The sequence below is a fragment of the Scardinius erythrophthalmus genome (genome assembly GCF_964197995.2).
Source record: "Scardinius erythrophthalmus genome assembly, chromosome: 5".
In the NCBI taxonomy this organism is placed as follows: Eukaryota; Metazoa; Chordata; class Actinopteri; order Cypriniformes; family Leuciscidae; genus Scardinius; species Scardinius erythrophthalmus.
Window position 1 is genome coordinate 44,872,048 of NC_138225.1, and position 13,606 is coordinate 44,885,653.

The window sequence follows — 13,606 nt, forward strand, 5'->3', positions numbered from 1 at the left end:
GCCCAGTGGTGACGTCAAAATGTTAAGCATCCATGTATTTCACTCCGAGTATTCGATTTATTTTTTTGCGTTTTGGTGTTAAATAAAGCATTTAAAACCCCAAAGTATTTCAAAATTTCAAACTCGCACAGACTCATTCTCCTCTCATATTTGAAGTTTGGACCACTTGGAATAGGTTCGTGATGCTAGTTACAACAGTCTAGTCACACTTGACTGAGTAGTTAGAACTTTATTATTCATTTTAAGGGCCCTTTTTTAACGATCTGAAACGCAAGGGTCAAGCGCAAAGCGCAAGTAACTTTGTGGGCGGGTCTTGGCGCTGTTGCTATTTTCCCGGCGGGATAAATGACTCTTGCGCCCGGCGCAAATCTAAAAGGGGTTGGTCTGAAGTAGCTTAATTATTTATAGGTGTGGTTTGGGCGTAACGTGAAATAAACCAATCAGAGAGTCATCTCACACATTCCCTTTAAGAGCAGACGCGCTTTTTCCATAGCGGATTGCTATTGTAATGGCGGATTTGCCAGACGCACACCAGGAGCGGTTCACAGCCAAGGAGAGCAACGCTCTCGTCACGGCCGTAAAAGAGAGAGAAGTTAATTAACATCGGTTAAACAGGCGTATGATAATTTGGGTAAATGTGTAAGCTAGATGTGTGCTTTTATAATAAATTGTCTGTCTGTCTATCTATCAATCTATCTATGTATGATGTATGATTTGCAAAAATGAAAACTGCTGCTTCTGTGTAGATGAGAGAATCAAAGTGTGCGTTGTGCACACGCTACATTGATTATGGCCAAGCATGCGCCCTTAAAATAGCTATTTTTTCCTGGTTAGTGGCGCAATTGTTTTCTAAACCTGCAAAATAGCATGAAGGAACGTTTGCGCCGGAACACGCCTCCTCTTTGCGCTGAACCGCCCTGGGGAGCGCAAGTGTATTTCCTAACTTACCGACGTGCGTCTGTGGAGGGAAAAGTCCGCTTTGCGCGGGTGCAAAATAGGAATGATACATGCGTCAGTGTACAAAGTCAATTGCGCTGGGTGCAAGATAGGGCCCTAAAAGTTTGTTTAATTAGCATGCCCACATTGTGCTGTGTTTTAGCTGTAAGACAGTTTGCCTAGTAAAACCTTTTCTGATAAAGTGCTCCTTTGACTGCTGCGTCACATGCTGTTTTTTTACTGTAGCATCTTGCGCCGTGAGCAATGCATTTTTAACTCAGCGTTTCGCTAAGAAGAGTCTTGTGACCCTGTGTTCTGTTGTGCTCCATCAAGCTGAACACATCTTATGTAAATATCACATCTGATCTGGTCTACGGCGGTTCTGTTTGCGATTTAATTTCCTATTTTATGGGTTTCCTGTAACATGACAGAATGGCTTCCAGCATAGTTTGCTTTCAATATTAATAATATGTTACACAAAACTGCTTCACTGCTTATTTAAGAAATAATACACCAGATTTAACCAGTTTTTTTTTTTTTTGCACTACAAAATATCAAAATCAACCAGATATTTAAAAAAAAAAAAAAAAAAATGCTATACAAATATCAAAATTAATTTAAATTCCGAAATGTTCATCAGAGAAGGTGTATAATTTTTTTTTCTTGATTAAACATCTGAGATCTTAAAAACAGAACTGACCTTGAAATTGAAAATGGCTGAAAATATTCCCTGGCTGAAGCATTCTCAAGTTCTGCAAACTGCACACTCATTTTTGGACAGACTGCTGTGTACCTGACAGTGATTTCTTTCTTGTCATTCCTCATGTTGAATGCAAAATATGAATTGCACACTTGCCAATTTACATGGTAGAGTCAAATAATAAAATTCCTGCTTTTGTAGGATGCCATTTCATTGTTAACTCTTTGGCGTTGAGTAAGACAGCTGTTAAGAGGAAGGTACATCAATTCTCGTCTATCACAGCTATGGAAATACCTTGGGGAAAAAACCCTCAGAATGGAAAATCTATTCAGTTAGCTGGTCTAAAGGAATATTCAGAGTTCAATATAAGTTCAGGAATCAACAACATTATCACCACAGGAAATACAATTCCTAGCTATTTTTAAGCTGAAAATCACAGTAAGGCACTTACAATGGACAAACATGGAACAAGCCAATAAACAAAATACAAAGTACAGCTGTGTAAATATTAGACTCATCGACCTTTCGTGTGTAAAATGATATAGTATATTTGAACTTATTTGTCATGGCAACTTTCTCACAATAAGCACAAGGATACCAGAAACCTGGAATCAATATCTGTCTCAGGTGATCCGATCACAAGTGGTCAAACAGGGTCCATACGTTTCCTAACATCGAGATAGTCAGAAGTGCATGTAACCACATCACATCTGTAGTGAGACAGGTTTGTGAGAGGTTTGAAACTTTTCCCGGCTTTAATTGACAATAACTGCCTGATCGAAGCATGCATTTACATACATACATAAGATTTCATTAAACTTCTTCAGCACGTATGACATCAACATACGGTGACATAAAAGTTTAGAATAAATCAACGGAGAATTGTGCTTGATGTAAATGCTGCAAATACAGTGCAATTTTTTTCAGTGCTTTCCTTTTCAATTGTTATGCTAAATCAACACACACTAACACAGTGTGATGTATGAAGGTGATGATGAAACCAGAGACCCTCCACTTGAAATCTGATCTGACCGGTCACAAGAGATTCGAGGCTTGAGACTACCAGGTGTTAAACAGCAATCTGTCTCGTCTGGCTACCTGTGATCAGACCACCCGAGACTGAGCTTAATACCAGGTGCAAATCAGTTTTACACATTGCAAATTCCACCCACAGGAATTTTGTCAGCAACACAAAACCAGACGTTCATCCACCTGGAAAACTATTCTCTCCTCAAAAAAGGACAATTTAGCAAACTATAGGATTTTTTATAAGACTATTTAAAGCTGCAGTCCGTAACTTTTTGCGCAGAACTGCATGCATCTTGCAGAAGAAGATTGTAGCCGGAACTACTTCTTTCTGTTTACCTTTTCATAGTTCCTAGAACTATTGGCGGAAGTACCCGGATTTTGGTGTGTTCGGAACCGTAGGAACTAGTAACGATTTTAGTTCTAGGAACTCCTTTTGGAGGAACTAATTTAGCTCATACTTCAGAGTAGGGTCTGAACCAGCACTATAGGAACTATCCGTGACGTTAGTGTACGCTGATTGGCAGAATGCACGCGAAGCACCAGCACCCGCCATTTAAAAAAAGCTGTGTAAGCACACAGATTATAGCCTATACATTTACTCCACAAACTAACTCTACATTGGAAAACAGTGATAGATGGGCCTCTAAACCTTTACGCTAAGGAGAAAATCCAACGCAACTTTGAGGTGACCAAGCGATTATGCATTTCTGCTCAGCTAGCAGCACTGGACATCAACCACACAGCATACGCTAATAACTCATTACTCATTACAATTCATTACTGTCTGCTTTCTATGAATGAAAGTTCTATCTAATAACGTATTAGACAGGACTGTTAGACAGATCGTAATCTAATGAACATGGAGAATGCGAGCACTGTGTGTCAAAATAAAGGTCCACCGCGCCATCAAAATAAAAGTCACAACAACAAGCGCGGCTTACGTCACCTCAGAGTTCCTACTAGCGGTGCGAATGCAACCAGGAAAACGTTCCTAGGGGAACCATTAGTTCTCGGGGAACCACCCTGGTGGCTAGTTCCTAGAACTATCTGGTGCGAAAGCCCCTTATGTCTATGACGAGTAACACAGGAACTGGGCTACTCCACAGTGCAGTGGTACGACCCGTACCAGTCTAAAAAAATAGTCTGAATATAAACACTTATTATAGGTGTACCATAGTGATTCAGGATAAGACAAAAACGTGGTTTGGAAACCGGATTCATGATGTAGCCTACTTGCATATTATATATATTTTGAACACAAAAAAAGTTACAGACTGCAGCTTTATATTATTTACACTAACTCTTAGTGCTTTAACAAAAATTCAAGCTTCATATTTCTGCTTGAATCTGAAATACTGTTCCGCTTTATTTGCATGACTCTAACAGGAACTGAATACACTAATAATAATCAAAACGTTCCTGTATATGAAAGCACACGTCAATCTCAAATCCTCAGTACCACTATGGCTGGGCGATACGGCCAACAATATTTTCACAATATATTTCTCCATATCATTCTTTATAAATATTTATCACAATATTCATTTCATTAATGAGGAAAGGAAATGCATTCCATATGTTTATTAGACCTAATAAATGAAAAAATGATTTGTTTGTTTACCAATAAGCTCCACAGAACAAGCTATACCGCTACCTTTTAATTTAGAAAGTCATGAATTTGTTTAATTTTTCCCCAAATTCTGTTTTATGTTTTTGTTCTATATTTTATGGTTTAATACAAATTTATCATCAGATCTCTGCCTAATGAAATTAATTTATAAAACTTTAACAATTGAATCACATTGCATTTAATAATGTAATCAAATGAAATAATTTCCAACAACACTGCATTTTTTTTTGTCACATAAGGTGCTGCACAACAGAACTTGCAGACTATATAAATTAAAAAAATAATGAAAATATATAAATATCTAAAATATTTTGGTTGTATGATATTTCTTAAAATAATAATAATAACAACAATAATAATAATACTTAGAGAAGTATGTTTTACTATGCAATAAAATAATATTTCTGTCATAATTTCTTCAAGTTAAAACAAACTTTTTTTGGGGCGGGTTATAGTTATGAACTTTGAGTTTGTTTTGTATTTGACAAGTTTTCAAATGAAATGGTAGAAATGCTCGTAAGTGACTGTCAGAGCAGCTCTAGAAATGAAGTTTTTGTGTTCATGACCTCATATAGTGATATGTCACATAAACTCGATGAGCATCCCGCGTGCTTGAGTATGTATAGACAAAACCACACTGCTCATTCACACAAAGACAGATAGAACATGCGACACGCACTTAGATATAGGCTAAATATTAAAAATGTCTATACATTGAGGAATTATTTTTTATTATCAGTTATCAGTTTATTGTCCAGCTCAAAGTATCACTCAATATATTCAATAGTGGTGAGAATTGGGTGAAAATTCAGCAAAAACGTGCATTTTATTGCCTATACGGCAGGCAAAAGTGTTCAAGTGTTTTTACTAGTTGACTAGTTTGTGCACAGCAAATACTCGACTAGTCAGTTCCTCATCTCATGCACATCTCTGAATTTAACCCACACTCGTGTTTCAGCTGTTAATCAAAAATATTTGTAATATTCATCGCATACAACAATCAGGCCAAAGCACCTGAGATAAACACATGTCTGTTTGATTGATAAATGGTGATTCTCATTGACTACAAACACATGACAATGGTCAACAAACTTTGACTCACCGGGGTCATTATGTGAATGGGGCACAACAAAGACTTGCAGTGGCTCATTGTCCCATTCGTCAGCCTGGTAAGAGATATCAAAGCCTTGTTTCCATACTCCACCATCAGGGTTATCAAAGCTGAGCAAATCATAAACATCCAGCATCTGAAACAAAGCAGGAGAGAACATCATTTTACTGGACTGAAAGAGGCATGCACTTCCATTAAATTGAGTTCATAATAATGGACATCAATGTTTATTAGTTATGAAAGTGTTTTATATTTTGCATAGTTATTTGAGGGCTGGGCAGAGGTATTGATGGCTGTGAAGATCCGCTTCACTGTGATAAAACTCATTCAAATGTCAATTAATTAAAAAGGATGCAATTTTATTTTATTTTTACACAATTTCATTCCTGATGACACTCCTTAAAATGTGCAGTGTAATGGTGGCCATAGTTTATTTCAGCTCATTATTCTCGGAAGCAAAAAAAAAAAAGATTTTCTTTTTAGCAATTCCTGCACGTAAACACAAAGATTTGGACAGGAATTAAATTAAATAATTGGCAAGCACCACAAAACTCTGGTGTTTGGAAATGCAGGTAATTCAGCAGAGATTTTTTTCCTTAGAGACAGGAGGAAAAACAATATTTTCTGTTGCACCTGTATATGCTTATATTACATCACATCCCCATGTAAAACAAAACAAAACAATGGAATTAAGAAACAAGGCAAGCCTTAAACAAACTTACATGCAAAAGTATGCAAAGATTTTTCTGGTAGAGTACCAATTCAGGCATTGAGATATTTTTCAACCTTCAAAGAAAAGCCAGTGGGGTCTCTGGAAAACAAGTCTCTCCGACATTGATCGATTCATGTTTACCGAACCATCGTTTATGAAAGAATCTTCATTAAGTAGGCCTATTTTGTGCATAAAAACTTTTCAAGGTTGTATCACAACATATAAAACACATGTTGTGAACATGTTGTGAACACCCTTAAAGGGATACTCCACTTTTTTCGGAAATATGCTCATTTTACAACTCCCCCAGAGTTTTACCGTTTTAGAATCCATTCAGCCGAACTCCGGGTCTGACGGTACCACTTTTAGCAAAGTGGAGTATCCCTTTAAACTTTCAATAGTTAACCAGTATGCTTAGTGTGGTTTTATTGTGTACATTACAGTATCGTGCTGTGCGATAAATCGTAAATTATTTTCGATTTCGATTTTGGCTTCCAAAGAGTATGAAAACAAGATAATCGAGGTAATACGACTATTGTGCCACTGCCAAACTTAGTGGTGCGCTTTTGTTCCTCCCTGAGCCAAACATCCAAATCAGCTGAATAAGTGAGTGTGGTAAAATGCAGTCTACTGCAGCTAAACTATGGGACGTGCCTGATATTAAACAGTGTTATTAAAAGCTCATTAAGCGCGAAAGAGATACTGTTTCCCAGGCAGCTTTCTGCGCCCGCGCTCCCAGACAGAGCAGAACGCACATAAGCATTATATTGTATACTGTGGGCTTCAGATACGTGCCTAAACGGTCAAATAGCTAACACACATCAATATGCCGTTTTGCTAAGTATCCTCATAATCCAAACAAGTCTTAGGCTAAGTGAATGTAAACAGTTGAGAAAGAAAACGCATGTGAAACAGTATATTGGATCCGTGCTTTCAGTCTTGAAGTGACAAAAGCCCAAAATTACTGCTTCAGTCTGTGTCATTAATGTTAATTAAACAACAAAAGACATAGATAAAATCACTCATTGCTCTTGAATGAATAACTTTTGTAGCTTTAATAAGGATTAATCTATACTTAATTTATATAGTGAAGACTATGCAGTGTTATTTACATTTGATTACATTTTTGAATTCAGTTCCTGTTGTAGGCTATTTCTTATCTGAATATCACTGTTAGTACATCTTCCTGTACAACTTTTTAAGCAGTTTATTTAATTTGTATTTTTGTTCTGTTGTATTTTTTTGTCTGTTTTTAGTGTAATTAGTTTCTTTGTTCTTATTGTATTGGTGACTGTTAACTTGTCTTCTCTAACCGTTTTGAGGACATTTAACTTGGCTACATTAGTTAACCTAGTATAAGTTTTTGCTGAAGTAGCCTATCGATCATTTTGAAATTTTACTGATATCGAAAATTAATCATATCATGAAATAAGACATTGATCATATCACCCACCAATAATCGTGATTACAATTTTAGCCATAATTGAACAGCTCTAGTACAGTATGTCTTAGAAAAAGATGATGAAATTGAGGTTTTAGTTCAGAGGAAGAATTAATATCAAAATGTAGTTTTATTAATTATTGAAAATTGTTGTAACTTCTTTTTTTCTTCTTTTTTTTTTTAAAGAAAACCTTTATAAATGTATGAATATGTATACTAGTTTCTTTATGGTAAGATTTAAAAAAAAAATGTTTTTGAAAGTCTCTTATGCTCACCAAGGCTGCATTTATATGATTACAAATACAGTAAAAACAGTATTATTGTGACATTGTATTCAAATTTTAAATAATTGTTTTCTATTTAAATATTTTAAAATGTAATTTATTCCTGTGATAGTGTCACATGATCCTTCAGATATTATTTTAATATGCTGATTTGGTGCTCAAAAAACATTTATTCTTATTAATCATGTTGAAAACAGCTGTGCTGCTTAATATTTTTGAGGAAATCATGATTTCATGGCGGGGTCGTATATAATTTTTTTCAAGGTTTTTGTTTCCTGTGCGCTTTTTTATCCATCTTTCGCGAAGAATGGAGGCTGCGTTGGAGTGTTTTGATAGTATTTTGGGTGGTGGGTCATATCGCTATACATTATACAACTATACAATTTGCAGAAAGACAAAGCTGAAAACCATCAGAAGAGCAAAAACAAAAAAGAATGATTAGACGGAGATGAATGACATGTATAGCAGCATGTGGGTAAGGAACATTCTTCTGTTTATGATACAGTGCTATGCATAAGTTTAGACACCCATACTAAAGTTGACTAAAAAGAGGAATAAAAAATCATCTTTTGGAAACTGAACTTAATGCCTTAATTTAAAAAATTAGGAAAAATCCAACCTTTAAGGACACCAATTTTCTTTGTGAATGAATAATGTATCGTAAATAAATAAATGTTCTTCCTTAAAATACAGGGTGCATAAGTTTGGACACCCCTATGTTAAATTCCCATAGAGGCAGGCAGATTCTTATTTTTAAGTATATTTTTTTTTTTTTTTTTAGGATACTATGCATCCTGATAAAGTTCCCTTGGCCTTTGGAATTAAAATAGCCGCACATCATCACATAGCCTTCACCATACCTAGAGACTGGCATGGTTTTATTTCAGTTAGCCTAATAGCTAGTTTGATTTGCATTGAGAGATGATCTTATGGAAAGTACTCCATGCCAATCTCTAGGTATGGTGAATGCTATGTGATGATGTGGAGCTATTTTAATTCCAAAGGCCAAGGGAACTTTATCAGGATGCATAGTATCCTAAAAAAAAATAAAAAAAAAATACTTAAAAATAAAAATCTGCCTGCCTCTATGGGAATTTAACATAGGGGTGTCCAAACTTATGCACCCTGTATTTTAAGGAAGAACATTTATTTATTTACAATACATTATTCATTCACAAAGAAAATTGGTGTCCTTAAAGGTTGGATTTTTCCTAATTTTTTAAATTAAGGCATTAAGTTCAATTTCCAAAAGATGATTTTTTATTCCTCTTTTTAGTCAACTTTAGCATGGGTGTCTAAACTTATGCATAGCACTGTATATCATACAGCTAGACCTATAACGTCAAGACATTTCCAAGCAACAGCCTATTCAAGTCAAGTCAAGTCATCTTCATTTATATAGCGCTTTTAACAATGTAGATTGTTTCAAAGCAACTTTACAGAGATAAACGTATAATTTATGGTAACAGAGATTGTTTTGGCTTTATAGCGGTTCTTTAATAAAGTTATTTTCCAGCTAAAGTTAGTTTTGATTGATTCGCTTCCGTCGCAACGATCATTTGTTATTAAATTTGGGGCCGCTAAGACGACACCATTCTCTCTACACAGACTTTAAACGCGAACCTGTGAGAAACGCTGATGGCGGTCACATGTCACTATTGACATCATATCCGGGAGATAAGTCAGTAAATTCGAGTAAAATCACAGGCTTCGCTTATCCCGTGCGAATGCGCCACACGAAATTCAGATGTGGGTGGGTAATTTCTAAATCACACAAGGTCCCCAGATAATACTAATCCAGTGCGAATAGGGCTCTATACCTGCACTCCATCCGCTGCTTTGGAGTACGTCCGTGCTGCAAACTGGCAGTCCTCTGAGTGGATGGGGATCAGCGCGGGAGCACGAGGCATCAATTCCAAGTCTCCCTGACTCATGTTCCCTTCAGGAAATATTTTCCCAACTTTCACAGTTTCTCTCAGGTTAATTACGGAGTCCCTGATGTTGGCAATTATCTCATTGTTCTCTGCAAGCAGTCTTTCTAAGTGGTCTATTTTGTCCTGCAGAATACCAAGCTGGCCCTGTAAAACAGAGAAAAACGGTGAGTAACACTTTTAACACTGCTTTGGACAGGATCACAAGCCCTACAGCACAAAATTCAAACAATGACATAACTGAATATATCACCACATAACCCTTAACTTAAATGAATAAAGTGTGTCGCAGCCTTACGGTTTTGAAAAAAAATTAACATCCAAAGTAATTTAACAGATCAGGCACAAACACCGTGTTTGTGAAAAAGGGAGGGATACAAATTTACAACATTATGCGCCGGTTTCACAGACAAGGCATTAGACTAGTCCCAGGCTAAAATGCATGATTGAGCTGTTTTAACTGAAAGCAACTTCTTAATGTGTCAGCGCCATTGTTTTGTCTCAAGATGCACACCAGTAATGATTTTTTTTATAAGGCTCGTTTATAAAAGCTACTTAAATGCCCTAATTGAGCTAAAGCCTAATCCTGGCTTAATCTAAGCCCTGTCTGTAAAACAGAGCCTAGATTCAAATTCTCTCACTTTCAGCTGTGGCTCTCAAAAGTCATTCAAACTAGGTGTTTGAATATTTGTCATGCCATTGTACATTAGTGACAAAGAACATCATTGCTAAAGCTTGTAAAGCTCTCAGGTGATTCGCATTTGCTGCTGCCACAGTTTTAAGGTGAGGTTTAGGGCTAGTCTACTGGATTTGAAATAAACAGCATATGAAAAACACATGTGAATCCTACAGGACTTGTTCGTGGATTATTGTAAGCAGAAACAACCCTAAACATCACTGGTTATTGGCTGTCTTTTTTAACCCTCTGCACACAACAGAAATGTTTTCCGATATCGTAGCGTTGTTTCTGAAAAACACTAAACATAGCCTACATTAAAAAATCCAAATGGACAATAGGTAACTACAAATTGTCTCAAGGAAGATGTGTAGTGGCAACTAGCAAGAGGGAGGGGAAGTTATTTTAATTACCAGGGATAGGCAAAATTAAGAATTTAAGAATTGACTCCCTTTTGGATGTCAAGTTTCTTTGTTGTCGTGAACGGCCAAAATGCATAAAAATGGTTATCAGTCTGCCGAAATAAAGAATTTTCCTATTTTTCAGACTTTCTTTCAGTCATGTTGGACTCAAATTGAACAAATGTTTTGTTTACTTAAGGAGCATGAAATTTGCCATATGGTTGTTTGTTTATTTGACAATGTCACTGAAGATGCACATAAAATCAGCAAGAAGCGAAAGTTGCGAGTCTTTTCTTCCCTATAAGTGACATATATCCGATTGAAGCAGCTTCTCAAACAAGTAAAAAATGTAGGGCGGGACTTTATTTTGTTCATCGGGAATTAATTGGATCATTGTGATTTACTATCACTGTGATCTCACGTGAGTGACAGTTTACCCCGCCCTCGCGCCAGTAAACACGTCATCAGAGAAGAGAAGCAAGAGGAAGGGGAAGTTATTTTAATTAAAGATTACAAGGGCACATGAATTTAACAAGAAAAAAATGATATGGATAAATGGACGGATAAATCATTTATAATAAATACTGCAACATTCCATTAAAAATAAGAACTTTTGATTTCATGTTCATTTTAATTATTTAAAAAAATATGATATAATCCAAATAGTTTTTACATGTAGGTAGGACTAATTACGGAAGTTTGAACCTATTTGAATGCAAAAACAGAGATGAGCAGGAAACAATGTGTGCTGTCTAGATAGGCAGCTCGTTGGAATTTTGCTCGTTCGACTATGAACGCTGAGGACAGCGAGGAAATGAACTTTGAGCACAGTTCACTGTCCAAAGCGAAACAGAATATTCGCTTTCTGAATCGTTTAAGACAGTATCGTGATCTAAATGGTTTCATTAAAATATAACACGATAAAAATATTTGAGAAACAGGAAATGCAGGCTTGACTTACTGATCACAGCCATCTTTGTGCCGGTGTAATACTTTAATAGTGTAATGTCACTTGGAAAGAAGCAATCGAACAATAAGTGTCTTTTAGCCACCACATCACAATCGAGTCAATATTATAAGTTCACGGACCAGCAACTTGAACACAGAAAACACATCTACTGACAGTACAACAACAACAACACAATTTATTGGCAAGCATGAAGCTGCACATGGACTAGGCTACTTACGTTTTGCGTTTTCTCTCCATTTGGGTTTTTGCTATAATCTAAGTGATCCAACATCAGGTACAAGGAAAATACCACCACACAGAATATGGCACTGCCAAAAACTGTGAACTGTCTGCTGAGCTTCATTTCTCATACGAGTTCTGTACATTCACATGAAAGGCAAACTTTTAAAGGCTTGTGCCTCGCGAGCGGTGGTCCCGTAGGTGACAGAAGGAAGAAGTGAGAAAGAAAGATCTTTTCGCCATGAAGAGTTAAACGAAAGGGGACACCTTTTCTGTCTAACGACGGGGAAATGTCGAGTTATGTATCCACGGATTGAAATCCACAGCGATGTGTCTTCAAAGTTTTTGACGATGCGGAAGAGTTTGTGTGATTCAGCAAATTGTGATAGTCAAACAGGCAAAGGAAAAGCGCCAACCAACCCTGCCCCCTTCCTGCGCTTACTGTGCTACAGTACACACACACACACACACACACACACACACACACACACACACACACACACAGAGAGAGAGGAAAAGTGAAGTGAGTGTGTGGAGTTGCGCCGCCTAACGAGTGAACACATCACTCATACACGCACACACACACACTGATACACTCAAACTGATACACACACACACACACACACACACACACACACACACACACACACACGCACGCACGCACGCACACACACACACACACACACACACACACACACACACACACTGATACACTCAAAACACACACACACACACACACACACACACACACACACGTCACATATTCAGTATTACTTTCCTCAGCCCCATTTGACAGCTTTTGATCATTCATATATGAAGGTAATATGATGCCATAAAGAATGCGCAGGGTAAGATTTGTGAAAGTGTAGCCTACATAAGATTGCAAGCGTAAATAAAATTTGCATGCATAAGAGAAGATTTGTAAAAGTGTAAATCTCCTTTCAAGTGTAAGAAAAAAAATGTTTGCAGCATTTTACTGTAATATTCGTAGTGTCATGCATGTATTGTGAAACTGCAGCTTCATGCGCATAATAAATGTGATCTGTATTCTTCTGACATCCATTTTTCCGCACTTACACTTTTCGCACAAATATGGCCAAAAGCATTGCAGCAATTTGAAAGCGAAAAAAAAAACAGGTAAACTGCAAAACAGATTCATAGCGTAAAATCAACCTTTGTGTAAAAAAATAAACTGTTGCAAATGTTTAAATTACTTGTTGTGTGCATGGGGCAAAAAAGTTCCCGAAATAACCCGATTTGTACAGTTGCGTCTTTCTTTTACCTGCGCTTCCAGTTTTGGTACGATTCTCTCACGAGTTCTGCAAGCGCGAAGAGGAGGGCGGGTCCACCTTCTTCATGTAGCCAATCAAATGAGCTTCTAGCTGACTCTCGTTTTACTCTTATCTGATTGGTTCAATAAACACGCCAGTCGCCAGAACACATCTTTATCTTCGTTTGGCTCGGCATCGTTCTCGTTGCCGAAATGGTAGGCTACTTTTAATGCACACATAGCCTACATGTTAAATAAATAAATAAATCATGATTGCTTAGCTGTGTACCATTAGT

General features: G+C 36.9%; 1 protein-coding gene across 2 annotated transcripts in view; it reads right to left on the bottom strand.

Annotated features, from left to right (window-relative positions):
- Nucleotides 1-12,565, bottom strand: part of man2a1 (mannosidase, alpha, class 2A, member 1) — a 64,660-nt gene extending 52,095 nt beyond the window's left edge. For both annotated transcript variants that reach the window (XM_081367061.1, XM_081367062.1), the window contains exons 1-3: nt 12,039-12,565; nt 9,664-9,921; nt 5,398-5,542 (exon numbers count right to left, since the gene is read on the bottom strand). In XM_081367061.1, coding sequence (XP_081223187.1) covers nt 5,398-5,542; nt 9,664-9,921; nt 12,039-12,164 — 529 coding nt within the window. In that variant the 5' untranslated portion in view covers nt 12,165-12,565. The remainder of the gene's footprint in view (nt 1-5,397; nt 5,543-9,663; nt 9,922-12,038) is intronic.
- Nucleotides 12,566-13,606: the final 1,041 nt, after the last annotated feature.